Source organism: Dendrobates tinctorius, unplaced genomic scaffold, assembly GCF_039654945.1.
Source record: "Dendrobates tinctorius isolate UK_male_01 unplaced genomic scaffold, ASM3965494v1 ptg000035l, whole genome shotgun sequence".
Taxonomy (NCBI): Eukaryota; Metazoa; Chordata; class Amphibia; order Anura; family Dendrobatidae; genus Dendrobates; species Dendrobates tinctorius.
This window is the reverse complement of record NW_027361703.1, coordinates 44,146,323-44,161,683: the sequence shown is the minus strand read 5'-3', so window position 1 is coordinate 44,161,683 and position 15,361 is coordinate 44,146,323. Positions and strand designations below refer to the sequence as shown.

At 40.3% G+C, this 15,361-nt stretch overlaps 1 protein-coding gene across 1 annotated transcript in view; it reads left to right on the top strand.

The window, feature by feature from the left end:
* SLC23A1 (solute carrier family 23 member 1) overlaps window positions 1-15,361 on the top strand; it is a 260,181-nt gene that overhangs the window by 114,757 nt on the left and 130,063 nt on the right. Inside the window, exon 6 of the mRNA XM_073573448.1 lies at window positions 14,755-14,936. Within this exon, the coding sequence (XP_073429549.1) occupies window positions 14,755-14,936 (182 nt within the window). The remainder of the gene's footprint in view (window positions 1-14,754; window positions 14,937-15,361) is intronic.

The following is a 15,361-nucleotide window of genomic DNA, read 5'->3' as shown; positions in this document are numbered from 1 at the left end:
TGGAGAAACAAATGCACCAAAACAGTTCAGCAGCATCTTTAGTAGCGATTTTAAGAAATAACATCCATTTTGCTTGGACATGTAGACCATGTTCACAAGCAGTAATAAATGCTGCTTTTTTCTGCTGCTTTTTGCACACAAACTCTGCTGCGTTTAACTAAGCAAACTGGATGTGATTTCATAAAAACTGCACACACTGTGCGTCTAAGGCCTGTTTCACACATCAGTTTTTCTTGTCAGTCTAAATCCACCAAAATAGTGGAAAACGGATCCGCAGGCGGACTGACAGGAACGGGTGTCACCGGAATGGCGGATGTACGGATCCGTCAATGGTTAAAATTTAAAGGAACCCTCGCAGAGAGCGTATCGGCGCGATATAGCAGAGTACCTGCATGTTGGAGCGGGGGTCCATGGCTGCGATATGAAGGCATCGCGCGATGAAGTCGCGGGAGTACAGCAGTGAAGGTATCGCGCGATAATGGCTGAAGTCGCGGGAGTACAGCAGTGAAGGTATTGCGCGATAATGGTTGAAGTCGCGGGAGGAGAGAGAGAGAATTTTCATCCAGCAGCGAGACTTGATTCAGGGTTAAAAGGGGAAAATGCGGATCCGGACAGCAAAAAAACGTTGCATGGTCCGTTCGGTGATCTCAGCGGACACCAAAATTTTCACGGATCCGCACAAATACGGATGCAACGGATGATCATCAGTCAAAATCCGCCGATAATGAAAGTCAATGGGGGAAAAAACGGATCCGCCAAAAAAAATGGTGGACCCTTTTTTTGGCAAATCGGCGGATCTTGACTGATTGTGAAAAACTGAAGTGTGAAACAGGCCTAAAGCTGCTGCCGAGCTATACTGTTTTGGTGGGTTTTTTCTCTCCTAAGACTTCTATGTGGAACCTGAAAAAAATGCATGGAAAATTGTTACAATTTTAAGTGCTTTTCTTTATTATAAAAGCTACATTAACATTTCTGCTTCAAATCTACACTAAAAAAAAGCATCAAATAAGGGGAAAACACATAAAACAATAAAAAAATGAGAACACAAAATGTAATAACCAGAGACAATTGTAAAGCTGTATGCCCATGTTCAGTAATACTAGCGTTCTGGCGCAGCGTATTTTCTCTGCGTCCAAAACACTGTGTTGTACAGTACAAGCTCGGTTGATGGAATGAACCCCTTAGTGAGAGCCAATTTTGACCATAATAACCAATCCAAATTTTACAATTCTGACCAGTGTCACTTCATGTGGTGATAGCTCTTAAACACTTCAACAGATCTCACTGATTCTGAGATTTTTTGCATGGCATGTTGTACTTCATGATAGGGGTGAAATTTATTTGATATGACATGTGTTTATTAGGGAAAAAATCTGAAATTTGGCAAAAATTTCACAGTTTTCAAAATTTTAATTTATATGCCCTTATACCAGAGCGTTATGTCTCACAAAATAGTTAATAAATAACATTTCCCAAATGTCTACTTTATATCAGCACAATTTTTGAAACATTATTTTTTTTGGTTAGGAACTTAGAAAGGTTAAAAGTTGACCAGCGATTTCTCATTTTTCCAACAAAATTTATTGAATAAAATTAAAAAAAAACATGCAGGTCCAAAGTAATCCACTGAATCCAAAGTAGTCCAGAAAAGGATACCTGAAAAACATTAAAGGACAGAAATAAAAACAAGACAGTCCCTCGTTCACCAATTTATTACCCAAAGTAGTCCATGTTGCCCGAATCTGTCATCGGCGACTGTGAATAGCAATAAAGTTACGGCTGTTCATAGGTGCCGGGTACTAACTACAACCGCTATATTTGGGTTGGGTCATGGTCAGGTTTTCCATTCTATTGGAGAACATGTTAATTCATGTTTTCCCTGGTTTTATATTTCATGAAGGTGCTGAAAAAGATCAGACTAGTGGAAACGGAAGAGCAGAAGGCTTAGCAATTTTCTTGTGGCCACTTGAATACAGAGCTCAAAAAGAGAAACCTTCCTGCCTCCAATTTGAAATAAGTAGCTCTACACCTATCTCACCTTCCTGAGATGATGACCCAAGGCAAGTGAAGCCCAAAAAAAAACAACATAGCAAGCTGCAGTTTTTCTTCAAAGCGGAAAGGGACAAAGATGACACCAAGTCCCCCACTCATTCACGTTCTCCTTCTAGTGACGCAAATCTCTCTCCTAATTAGACTAATCAGAGACCAGTTCCCATACACAGTGAGTAGCTACACCTTGGGGAGACTCCATAAGTGTTATCCAGTTCTGGGATCTAGATTTAGCTTGTTTGCTGTGGATGAAGAAGTGGTCCTCCTCACCCTGTGGAGGGATTCCTCATCTAAAACGGCTAGCCCTGCTAAATAAAGACCAAAATTTTGGGAAAACTCTGCCCCGGTCACAGTGGATAATGATACGGTCTCTGCTATTTTGTGTATCCTGGCAGCACTGGTCCAGTTCCACATGTCAGACCAACCGATCTCAGGTACTCTGCTTAAAACATGTTGATGGCATTCAGCAATTCAATGCAGAAAGACTTTGCTGCCACTCCCAGTCCAAAACCTCACTAGAGAACTGGACACAAGGATCATCCATATAGTACAAAAAATTGGAGACATTGCCATTTTACATAACAGTTTGATTCATGCTCACAATGCGCTCTCACACGAATTGGAAGCTATCCAAACTAATCTAGTGGACCTTGAGGACCACGCATGATGCAGCAACGTAAAATTCCTGGGAGTCACAAAAGATGTGCCCCCATCCGATTTAAAAAGATACTGCAACATTTAATTAAAACAACAATACCAGATTGCTCTGTACATGATACAACAATTGACAGTGCCTACAGAGTACCTCAGCCTACATATGTCCCTGATTTCACTATTCGGGTTGTTCTTGCCTGCACCCATTTTTCTCATGTAAAAGAAGACCTGCTATTCATCTTAAGGAAAAAACAGGAACTACCTTTCTGATGTTTCAGTGGTTATTCTCCGATTCCACAGACTCCTGTCTTTTTTTTACCATAACATTAAGGGAGAATTCAGTGGCCTTTCATTGAGGGTTTCCTCTGAAATTCCTCATCAACCTTAATAATACTTGGAATTCCATAACATTGTTTGAAGAGGGCAGGGGCCTTCTATGTGAGTGGAACTTTACAGTGTGCGACCACCCAAATGTGGAGACACTTAACATGTGAAGAAAGAGTGGCAATGGATCGCTGCTAAAGATTTGTAATTGTGCGTATGGGTGTATGTCAGAGCCGTGAATCTTTATTGGCTACTCCTGATCTACTTTTACCCCACTGTGTGTGCTCTTTCAGTTTCTCAGGGTTAGTTGAGTTGGTCCTATAGTAGGCCTTTATGTAATTTTTTTATGTTATTGTGGGTATTTTACACATTTAATATTATTCTTTGGTACGAGCATGCTCAGGTCAACAAAAGCCTTATGGGAAATATTATTTTCTATGCCTCCGATTACATTACCACTCAACCATTTTCCCAATGGTCTTTTAAAATTTGCTTCTTAAGTGTTAACTGGATACATAGCCTACAAAAGTGGTCCTTTATGTGGAAAGAGGTTGTGTCTACTTGTGCAATATTTTTTTGGAGACACATATTTTAGCAAAAGATGCTCATAGGTTAAAAAACATTTTCATATACAGTGGGGCAAAAAAGTATTTAGTCAGTCAGCAATAGTGCAAGTTCCACCACTTAAAAAGATGAGAGGCGTCTGTAATTTACATCATAGGTAGACCTCAACTATGGGAGACAAACTGAGAAAAAAAAAATCCAGAAAATCACATTGTCTGTTTTTTTTTCATTTTATTTGCATATTATGGTGGAAAATAAGTATTTGGTCAGAAACAAAATTTCATCTCAATACTTTGTGATATATCCTTTGCTGGCAATGACAGAGGTCAAACGTTTTCTGTAAGTCTTCACAAGGTTGCCACACACTGTTGTTGGTATGTTGGCCCATTCCTCCATGCAGATCTCCTCTAGAGCAGTGATGTTTTTGGCTTTTCGCTTGGCAACACGGACTTTCAACTCCCTCCAAAGGTTTTCTATTGGGTTGAGATCTGGAGACTGGCTAGGCCACTCCAGGACCTTGAAATGCTTCTTACGAAGCCACTCCTTCGTTGCCCTGGCGGTGTGCTTTGGATCATTGTCATGTTGAAAGACCCAGCCATGTTTCATCTTCAATGCCCTTGCTGATGGAAGGAGGTTTGCACTCAAAATCTCCCGATACATGGCCCCATTCATTCTTTCATGTACCCGGATCAGTCGTCCTGGCCCCTTTGCAGAGAAACAGCCCCAAAGCATGATGTTTCCACCACCATGCTTTACAGTAGGTATGGTGTTTGATGGATGCAACTCAGTATTCTTTTTCCTCCAAACACGACAAGTTGTGTTTCTACCAAACAGTTCCAGTTTGGTTTCATCAGACCATAGGACATTCTCCCAAAACTCCTCTGGATCATCCAAATGCTCTCTAGCAAACTTCAGACGGGCCCGGACATGTACAGGCTTAAGCAGTGGGACACGTCTGGCACTGCAGGATCTGAGTCCATGGTGGCGTAGTGTGTTACTTATGGTAGGCCTTGTTACATTGGTCCCAGCTCTCTGCAGTTCATTCACTAGGTCCCCCCGCGTGGTTCTGGGATTTTTGCTCACCGTTCTTGTGATCATTCTGACCCCACGGGGTGGGATTTTGCGTGGAGCACCAGATCGAGGGAGATTATCAGTGGTCTTGTATGTCTTCCATTTTCTAATTATTGCTCCCACAGTTGATTTCTTCACTCCAAGCTGGTTGGCTATTGCAGATTCAGTCTTCCCAGCCTGGTGCAGGGCTACAATTTTGTTTCTGGTGTCCTTTGACAGCTCTTTGGTCTTCACCATAGTGGAGTTTGGAGTCAGACTGTTTGAGGGTGTGCACAGGTGTCTTTTTATACTGATAACAAGTTTAAACAGGTGCCATTACTACAGGTAATGAGTGGAGGAAAGAGGAGACTCTTAAAGAAGAAGTTACAGGTCTGTGAGAGCCAGAAATCTTGATTGCTTGTTTCTAACCAAATACTTATTTTCCACCATAATATGCAAATAAAATGAAAAAAAAAAACAGACAATGTGATTTTCTGGATTTTTTTTTCTCAGTTTGTCTCCCATAGTTGAGGTCTACCTATGATGTAAATTACAGACGCCTCTCATCTTTTTAAGTGGTGGAACTTGCACTATTGCTGACTGACTAAATACTTTTTTGCCCCACTGTATAGTTCAAGCTAATTTAAAGAAAAAACAGAGGGTCATTACGTTGGCGATAAGCAAGTCTGTGGCTTTCTCTTCCATTACTTTAGAGATTGACCCATATGGGATATACATTATCTAAACAGGATCTTCCTTCACAGACTCATGAAAGGGGTTAACAAAGTGAAACAAGGGCATGTGCAGTACTGTGGATATTTCAATTCTGCTTAATACCTAAGATATGATAACCCTTAGTTTTAAGAACTCCCTCCAATTTTTGTCAACACTACACAAAGAAGAGCTACAGTATATAATATGTGGTGTATTCAACATGATACAGGTGCTTCTCACAAAATTATAATATCAAAAAGATAATTTATTTCAGCTCTTCAATACAAAAAGTGAAACTCATATATTATATAGAGTCATTACAGAGTGATCTATTTCAAGTTTTTATTTCTGTTAATTTTGATGATTATGGCTAACAGCCAATGAAAATCCAAAATTCATTATGTCAGTGCATTAGAATAATTAACAAATACACCTGCAAAGGCTTCCTAAGCGCTTAAAAAGGTCCCTTAGTTTGCTTCAGTAGGCTCCACAATCATGGGGAAGACTGCTGACTTGACAGATGTCCAGTAGACAATCATTGACACACTCCACAAGAAGGGTAAGCCACAAAAGGTCACTGCTAAAGGTGCTGGCTGTTCACAAAGTGCTGTATCCAAGCATATTAATGGAAAGTTGGGTGGAAGGAAAAAGTGTGCTAGAAAAAGGTGCACAAGCAGCTGGGATAACCACAGACTTGATAGTATTGCTAAGAAAAGGCCATTCAAAAATTTGGTGGAGATTCACAAGGAGTGGACTGCTGCTGGAGTCATTTCTTAAAGAGCTACCACACACAGACATATCCAGGACATGGGCTACAAGTGTCACATTCCTTGTGTCAAACTACCCATGACCAATAGACAATGCCAGAAGCGTCTTACCTGGGCCTAGGGGAACTAGAACTGGACTGTTGCTCAGTGGTGCAAGGTGTTGTTTTCAGATTAAAGTAAATTCTGCATTTCATTTGGAAATCAAGGTCCCAGAGTCCGGAGGAAGAGCGGAGTGGCACACAATCCAAGCTGCTTGAGGTCTAGTGTGAAGTTTCCACAATCAGTGATGGTTTGGGGAGCCATGTCATCTGCTGGTGTAGGTCCACTGTGGTTTATCAAGACCAAAGTCAGCACAGCCGTCTACAAGGAAATTTTAGAGCACCAGGTTTCCCTCTGCCGACAAGCTTTTTGGAGATGGAAATTTCATTCTCTAGCAGGACTTGGCACCTGTCCACACTGCCAAAATTACCAATACTTGTATGACTGTGCTTGATTGGCCAGCAAACTCGCCGGACCTTATCCCCATAGAGAATCTATGGGGTATTGTCAAGAGGAAGATGAGAGACACAAGACCAAACAATGCAGATGATGTGAAGGCTGCTATCAAAGCAGCCTGGGCTTCATTAACACGTCAGCAGTGCCACAGGCTGATCGCCTCCATGCCATGCCGCATTGATGCAGTAATTGATGTAAAAGGAGCCTCGACCAAGTATTGAGTGCATTTACTGAGCATACATTTCAGTGGGCCAACATTTCAGATTTTAAAATCATTTTTCAAGCTGGTGTTATAAAGTATTCTAATTTACTGAGATAATGACTTTTAGGCTTATATTGGCTGTAAGCCATATTCCTCAACATTAACAGAATTAATCACTTGAAATAGATCACTCTGTTTGTAATGACTCTATAAAATATGAGTTTCACTTGTTGTATTAAATAACTGAAATAAATTAACTTTTTGATGATATTCTAATTTTGTGAGAAGCACCTGTACTTAAAAGGATTACCGTATACCTTTTTTTCTCCTTTGTCCACAACTCATATTTTCATATAGATATATTCTTAATAGGCAAATTCCTACTAGAAAACATAATTTCTTCCTCCATCAAATTAATTATTTGCTCAGACTACATCTCTATAATGTTGCTTTTAGAGGAGCAACAGTTTATTAGACCCTTGCTAAAATGAAACCAACTTTCAAAAAAGCCCCCAAAAGTTATTTTAGCTGAATGCAGGTTCTGTGGATAGTTTGTTCATTGGGTAGAATTCTCATAAAGCATAAATGTGTGGCATCTTTATTAAATTAGGCTGCAGAGCTATAGCCCCCGTTACACATAACGATGTCCCAGCGATCCCACCAACGATCCGACATGATGGGATCGCTGGGACATCGTTAGGCTGATCGCTGGTGAACTGTCACATAGACAGCCCCAGCGATCAGGACCAGCAACGCTGGACGCTGGTTTCTAATGTAAACGTCGGGTATCCAGAAGCCGCGGCTCCTGGATACCCGCTGTTTACATTAGAAACCAGCGTCGCTAATCCCTGGTCTCTGGCTGCCACAAACAGCGATGCGCGCTGGGCAGCGGGAGACCAGCGATCGAAAAACGGCCCTGGCCGATGCTGCACGATCAGCGATAACCGGCAGGGGGGCCGGTCGCTGATCCCCATCACACACAGCGATCTCGCTGGCGAGATCGCTGATGTGTCACAAAATCAGCGATCTCGCTAGCGTGTGTGATGGGGCCTTAAGCAAGAAAGGGAGAAGACATTCAAAGATATTCTATCTGAAATCCAGAGATTAGAAACTTTGAATAAACATTCTTACAACACAGATCAGATTGTCACTCTCTGTGATCTCGACATTCTGCTGAAGAACTGTTTACTTTGCAAAAATGAAAAAGCTTATAAAGGATCTAAGCTCAATATTAGTCGCAAGACAATAAAATGGGGGGATTAATAGCCAACAGATTAAAATCTCAGGCAGTCTAACCTAAAATACTTTACCTCAAAAGTGACTCACAACGACACAAATTATATATTCCTAAATAGATCACAAATACATAAAAAGTTCGTAACTCCTCACTGTGTAACCTAGGTCCTGATCAGTATTCTCCAATGCCCTCTCCCTTGGAAATAGAATCCTTTCTATGCAAATTACCTCTTCTATTCCTCTCCGAATACCATGCTAGACTCTTTAAATGCCCACTTCATTTCCCCAGAAATATGTAAGGTCATCTGGTCGCTTCCAGCACACAAGGTCCCTGGCACGGATGGCTTGTCAACTATATTCTGCAAGATGTTTTCAGACAAATTAACTTTCTATTAGACACCCTACAACAAGCAATTACACAAGGTTCATTCCCTAAAGAAATGCTTGCTGGGACTGTTATCACATTCCCCAAACTAGGCACGCAACCTGATATTTCTCAGAAATTCAGACCTACATCTCTTCTGTGTATGGACCTAAACATATACGAAAAGCGCATTGCGCCACGGCTGCCCCATTTTACCTTCTCTAGTGTCGTACGATCAAACTGTCTTTGTTCAAGGTAGGCATGCCGCTGACAACGCACAAAGGGTCATAAATCTTGATAAATGTTTTTGGCAGGTGGATGATACCTGCCGTTCTGGCCACAGTGGACACCAAAAAGGCGTTTGACAGAAACAGTCTAAAATGGTTGTTTGTTTTCTCGGTGCTGAACCAAATTGGGTTTGTTTTTCTCAGCCTTAGTAGCATTTTTCTCATCAGTGAGGGTTTTTGTCAACGGCACTATACATTATCGGAAGATTTTCATATTAATAGCACCAAGCATGGGTGACCCTTGTCATCATTAATCTTCGTGCTTTCCATTGAATCATTAGCCCAGGCTATCAGACAAAACCCCAGTATTACGGGGATAAATGTCCAAAGACTCTCACACTGTATCTTTTTATATGCGGACAATTTAATCCTGACACTAGAAAAGCCAGACATCTCTCTTGGAGAATCCTTTAATACTATTAAAATAAAATATTTGGCAACCTGTTATACTACACAATCAATGAGGGTAATTCTCAAATTCTTCCGATTAATATCACTACTACATCCTTGAAATTTTACAACAAATATTTCCCATGTGCACACGTTACGGAATTGCCACGGAAATTTCCGTGGAAATTCCGTGGGAAATATGCGAGAAAAACGCATTTTAATTCCCGCCTATTTCCCACGGAAAAACTAGCGATTTGCAAGCGTAATTAGCTTGAAGAATGCTAGCGTTTTCCAAGCGATCTGTAGCATCACTTGGATAACTGATTGACAGGTTGGTCACACTCGTCAAACATAGTGTTTGACTAGTGTGACCAACTTTTTACTATTGAGGCTGCCTATGCAGCATCAGTAGTAAAAAGATATAAAGTTTAAAATAATAAAAAAAATAAAAAATGGTGTTTTTCTCACCTTCCGACGTCCCGCACAGCGTTCCCGCAACGGTATGACGAGACCGCGACATCATCAAAGGTCATTGCCGCAATGCATCACTGGGAACAGGACCTGCCGGGAGCATTGCTGTGGCCTTGTGATGCTGCGAATGACATTGGAAGGTGAGAATAAGACAATTTTTTTATTGCGGAAATTAAGCAGAACAATGCATTTCTATGTGTGCGGAATCACCACGATTCCGTAAAATTAATGAGCATGCTGCGTATTTTTCTGCGATGCGATTCCGCCGCGGAAAAATAAGCAGCATTAGCACAGCATTGCGGAATCCCATAGGATTGCATGTGATGCTTTTTTTGCATTTTCGCAGCAAAATCACGCGTTTAAAAACGCTGCAAAAAAAGGCTACATGTGAACACAGCCTTAGACTGGCAACAAGATGACTTTTAGGGAAGTGCATAACTGCCTCCACTCTATAACTTTTTATAAGACAAATTATCTCCCTCTCCTAAGTACAATAGAGATGGAACCAATATGAAATCTCATGAGTAGCTGCCTTCCAAATGTTCTTAATATCCAAACTGTTATATCTATTACATATGGTCTCAATCTCTCCCTCGCAGTCCTTTTTCAAGCAAGTCTACAAAACTCTAAATGCCTTTTTTCTGGAAAGAAAGACACAGATTATATAACCACCTCCTAAAAAAGCTAAAAGGACCTGGCCACGCTAACCTTCTAGATTATTGTATAGTTTCACAACTAGACAAAATTAAGGGTTGGTGGAGACTGGAAATGTCCTACCATTGGGTTCAGATTGAATCTCAGCATGTAGCCTCAAAAATCCTCAAAGCCTTGTTTAGCTTATCTTTAATATCACCACCAAATCATCAAATACCCGATTGCAAATTTTATAAGTACCTGCACATTAGACATTCCCTGCAGAACATATCCCTTTCTCAGATTAGAATCTAGGCTTACTTCAAGCACTAGCGAGTGTATTGCCATCAAAAAAGGTTTAAGACCCATTTTTGAATGGATGGCGCAAACAATAACTTTGTCATATCCACTCCATTCCTGGCAATGGAAGTAGACCTAAGTAAAACGTTTTCATGTTCTGAATGGACTCGTACATTTTACAACTGTATTTTCACATCCACTGCCTAGTATAAATAGTATTTAAAAAAAAGTTTTACATTGGTATTATACTCCTATGAGATTCAGCTACAGTGGGGCAAAAAAGTATTTAGTCAGTCAGCAATAGTGCAAGTTCCACCACTTAAAAAGATGAGAGGCGTCTGTAATTTACATCATAGGTAGACCTCAACTATGGGAGACAAACTGAGAAAAAAAAATCCAGAAAATCACATTGTCTGTTTTTTTTTTCATTTTATTTGCATATTATGGTGGAAAATAAGTATTTGGTCAGAAACAAAATTTCATCTCAATACTTTGTGATATATCCTTTGCTGGCAATGACAGAGGTCAAACGTTTTCTGTAAGTCTTCACAAAGTTGCCACACACTGTTGTTGGTATGTTGGCCCATTCCTCCATGCAGATCTCCTCTAGAGCAGTGATGTTTTTGGCTTTTCGCTTGGCAACACGGACTTTCAACTCCCTCCAAAGGTTTTCTATAGGGTTGAGATCTGGAGACTGGCTAGGCCACTCCAGGACCTTGAAATGCTTCTTACGAAGCCACTCCTTCGTTGCCCTGGCAGTGTGCTTTGGATCATTGTCATGTTGAAAGACCCAGCCACGTTTCATCTTCAATGCCCTTGCTGATGGAAGGAGGTTTGCACTCAAAATCTCCCGATACATGGCCCCATTCATTCTTTCATGTACCCGGATCAGTCGTCCTGGCCCCTTTGCAGAGAAACAGCCCCAAAGCATGATGTTTCCACCACCATGCCTTACAGTAGGTATGGTGTTTGATGGATGCAACTCAGTATTCTTTTTCCTCCAAACACGACAAGTTGTGTTTCTACCAAACAGTTCCAGTTTGGTTTCATCAGACCATAGGACATTCTCCCAAAACTCCTCTGGATCATCCAAATGCTCTGTAGCAAACTTCAGACGGGCCCGGACATGTACAGGCTTAAGCAGTGGGACACGTCTGGCACTGCAGGATCTGAGTCCATGGTGGCGTAGTGTGTTACTTATGGTAGGCCTTGTTACATTGGTCCCAGCTCTCTGCAGTTCATTCACTAGGTCCCCCCGTGTGGTTCTGGGATTTTTGCTCACCGTTCTTGTGATCATTCTGACCCCACGGGGTGGGATTTTGCGTGGAGCACCAGATCGAGGGAGATTATCAGTGGTCTTGTATGTCTTCCATTTTCTAATTATTGCTCCCACAGTTGATTTCTTCACTCCAAGCTGGTTGGCTATTGCAGATTCAGTCTTCCCAGCCTGGTGCAGGGCTACAATTTTGTTTCTGGTGTCCTTTGACAGCTCTTTGGTCTTCACCATAGTGGAGTTTGGAGTCAGACTGTTTGAGGGTGTGCACAGGTGTCTTTTTATACTGATAACAAGTTTAAACAGGTGCCATTACTACAGGTAATGAGTGGAGGAAAGAGGAGACTCTTAAAGAAGAAGTTACAGGTCTGTGAGAGCCAGAAATCTTGATTGCTTGTTTCTGACCAAATACTTATTTTCCACCATAATATGCAAATAAAATGAAAAAAAAACAGACAATGTGATTTTCTGGATTTTTTTTTCTCAGTTTGTCTCCCATAGTTGAGGTCTACCTATGATGTAAATTACAGACGCCTCTCATCTTTTTAAGTGGTGGAACTTGCACTATTGCTGACTGACTAAATACTTTTTTGCCCCACTGTATATGTTTCCTATATGCTGCCTGGTGATTGCTAACACTTGGGTTTCACTTTTCAACTAATTTCCACTCTACTTCATACTAATGCAAAACCATCACCTTCTACAGTGCTATTTTTACTAGACATTTACTTTATCCCCATAAGGAGAAGGGTGGTCACTGCACATATTTTACTAGCCACTAAAATGGCGATCACAAGGTTATGGAAAACTCCAGGCTCGCCTTCTCCATGTGTAATCACTCTATCCATCAACAAAACTTGCTTATTTGAAAAAATGATAGCTTATAAGAATAGCAGAGTTCATATGTTTCTGAATGATTGACAGATGTGGCTTAAACACCCAAAAAAGATGATTCTCCTTTAATCTCTGATACTGTAGAATTGATCAATTCCACTGAGAAATTGTTTATTGTTTCTATACACTTCAACACTTGTATGTGTTTTCTCTTGAATGTTTCTTATGCTTTTTGTAAGCCAAGTGATACTCATTTTGTGCACAAGATATTTTATGTATATATTTTATGAAATTATTGATGCATGATTTTTAATCAATTTGTGGTTACTCTTTATAGAAACAAATAAAAAATGTATTGATTAAAAGAAAAAAAATGTAAAGATGGCTTCAGCAAATGTGCATTAACTTTGCGGCAAAACTATGAGTTAATCTTAAAGGAAAGAGAAATATACAAAAAAACTTTATTTATCTTGATTTTACACACCAAAAAATTAAAACACCACTTTTTTATTTTTATTTTACCACCGGAGTGGTATCACTAACATCTATTCCATTCCCTTAGTAAAAAGCTTACCAGGAATTTTCTGTTCTTCACTGTGCTTCTTCGGGCTCTTTTTGTCATCTTGTGACCGCAGCGCTTGACTGGTCAAAAGTCAGAGCTAAAGGTCACAAGCTCTCAATATAGGTTTATGAGAGCCTCAATCTGGCCCTCATAGACTTACATTAAGAAGTGTTCACCCTGCAAGTACTGGAGCAATCGGGCTAGCCACAGACCATTACACGAGCGGTGCCAAGAACAGAAGAAGACGGCTACTGGTAAGTATTCTGAAAGGGGCAGGGAACATGCATTAGTGATACCATTTAGGCTGTGAAATAAATAAAAATGTCTGGATGGTGCTTTAACCACTGTCCGACATCGGGAGTAATAGTAAACCGATGTTGGATACCATTCCCTTTGATGTGGGCTCCGGCGCTGAGCCCACATCTTTCCTGCCACATGTCTGCGGATGGAATTGCGATCCACCCGTGGCTACTAACCTGTTAAATGCCACTGTCAAACTCTGACATTTAACTTGCACTTCCGGCAAGTGTGTCAGAAATCTCACCCATCGGTGACTCCCGTCAAGTGATCGTGGGTCACCGATGGGTTGGCATGACAACCATAGATCTCCTGCAGACCTCTATGGTTGTCATAGCCAGATTGCTATGAGCGTCGACCGGTGGTCGGAACTCATGGCAAGTAATTCTGCTACATACAGGCGTCTGTATGTAGCAGAGCCAATCAGACAAGTGCAGATTCTAGTTTCCCATGGAGACTATTGAAGCATGCAAAAGGTAAAAAAAAATTTTTTTTAAATATTAAAAATATATATATATATATATATATATATATATATATATATATATATATATATATTCAAATCACCCCCCTTTTGCCCCATTCAGAATAAAAGAATAAAAATATAAAACATATACGTATTTTGGTATCGCACATTCTGAGTTGCACGATCTATCAATATAAAAAAAGAATTGCTAAACAGCGTAACAAGAAAAAAATTCAAAATGCCAGAATTACGTTTTTTGGTCATCGTGACAATGCATTAAAATGCAATAACGGCGATCAAAAGATCGTATCTGCACCAAAATGGTATCATTAAAAACATCAGCTTGGTGCGCAAAAAATAAGCCCTCACTCAACAAATTTTAGAATTTGGTGTCTGTGAACACGTAATGATCTGGAGAATCATAATAGCAAGTCAATTTTAGCATTTAGTGAACATGGTTAAAAAAAAAAAAAAAAAAAACAACAACAGCTGTGGGATTGCACTTTTTTGCAATTTCACTGCACTTGGAATTTTTTTCCTGTTTTTGAGTACATAGCATGGTAAAATTAATAGTGTAGTTCAAAAGTACAACCAGTCCCGCAAAAAACAAGCCCTCACATGGCCATTTTGACCAAAAAATAAAAAAGTTATGGCTATTGGAAAAAGGGGAGCAAAAAATGAAAATGCAAAACCAAAAATTCCTCTTTTCGTTAAGGGGTTAATCATTTATGGGGCAATAATTCATTAACGCAATTCTCAATTCAAATGCAAATTTCTTAGTTTTTGTACAACTGATATAATGTTTGTTTTCTTATTCTGCAGATACAAGGAGCAATTATAGTTTCAAGTGTGGTTGAAATAATTGTTGGGTTTGTTGGCCTTCCAGGAGCATTGCTCAACTACATCGGACCTCTGACTGTTGCACCAACAATTTCCTTGATTGGTCTCTCTGTTTTTGAAGCTGCTGGAGAAAGAGCAGGGTCTCACTGGGGGATATCCATATTGTAAGTAAAGAATAAATGTGTTTATGTGTTTTAGTGAATATTTGTATTCTGCATTTTCATAAAGGAATGGAAGAACTTGCTGTTTTCCTTTTCCCAAAGAGGAGGTTTAATCACAGATGGCATTGCTGCTTCCATGAAATGGACAGAGACACAGCCATTAGAAAATAAATTTCTTCTGGCAGATGTTTATGTGGACTCGAGTGATTGTATATTCCTGGATGATCAACAGTTTACTAAAGGAAAAAAAGCTCTCACTGAAGTAGCAGTAAGGATGAGTGGGCTACAGGATGGCCAAGAGCAAGAGGACTTGGGTCTTGCCAGTGCTGCTGCTGCCATTTCTTCAGCCTCATCAGATGAGGAGTTTAATTTTGAAAAGTATTTAGACGACATGGAGCAGGCAAAGTGTGCCGCAGGAAAAAAGATTC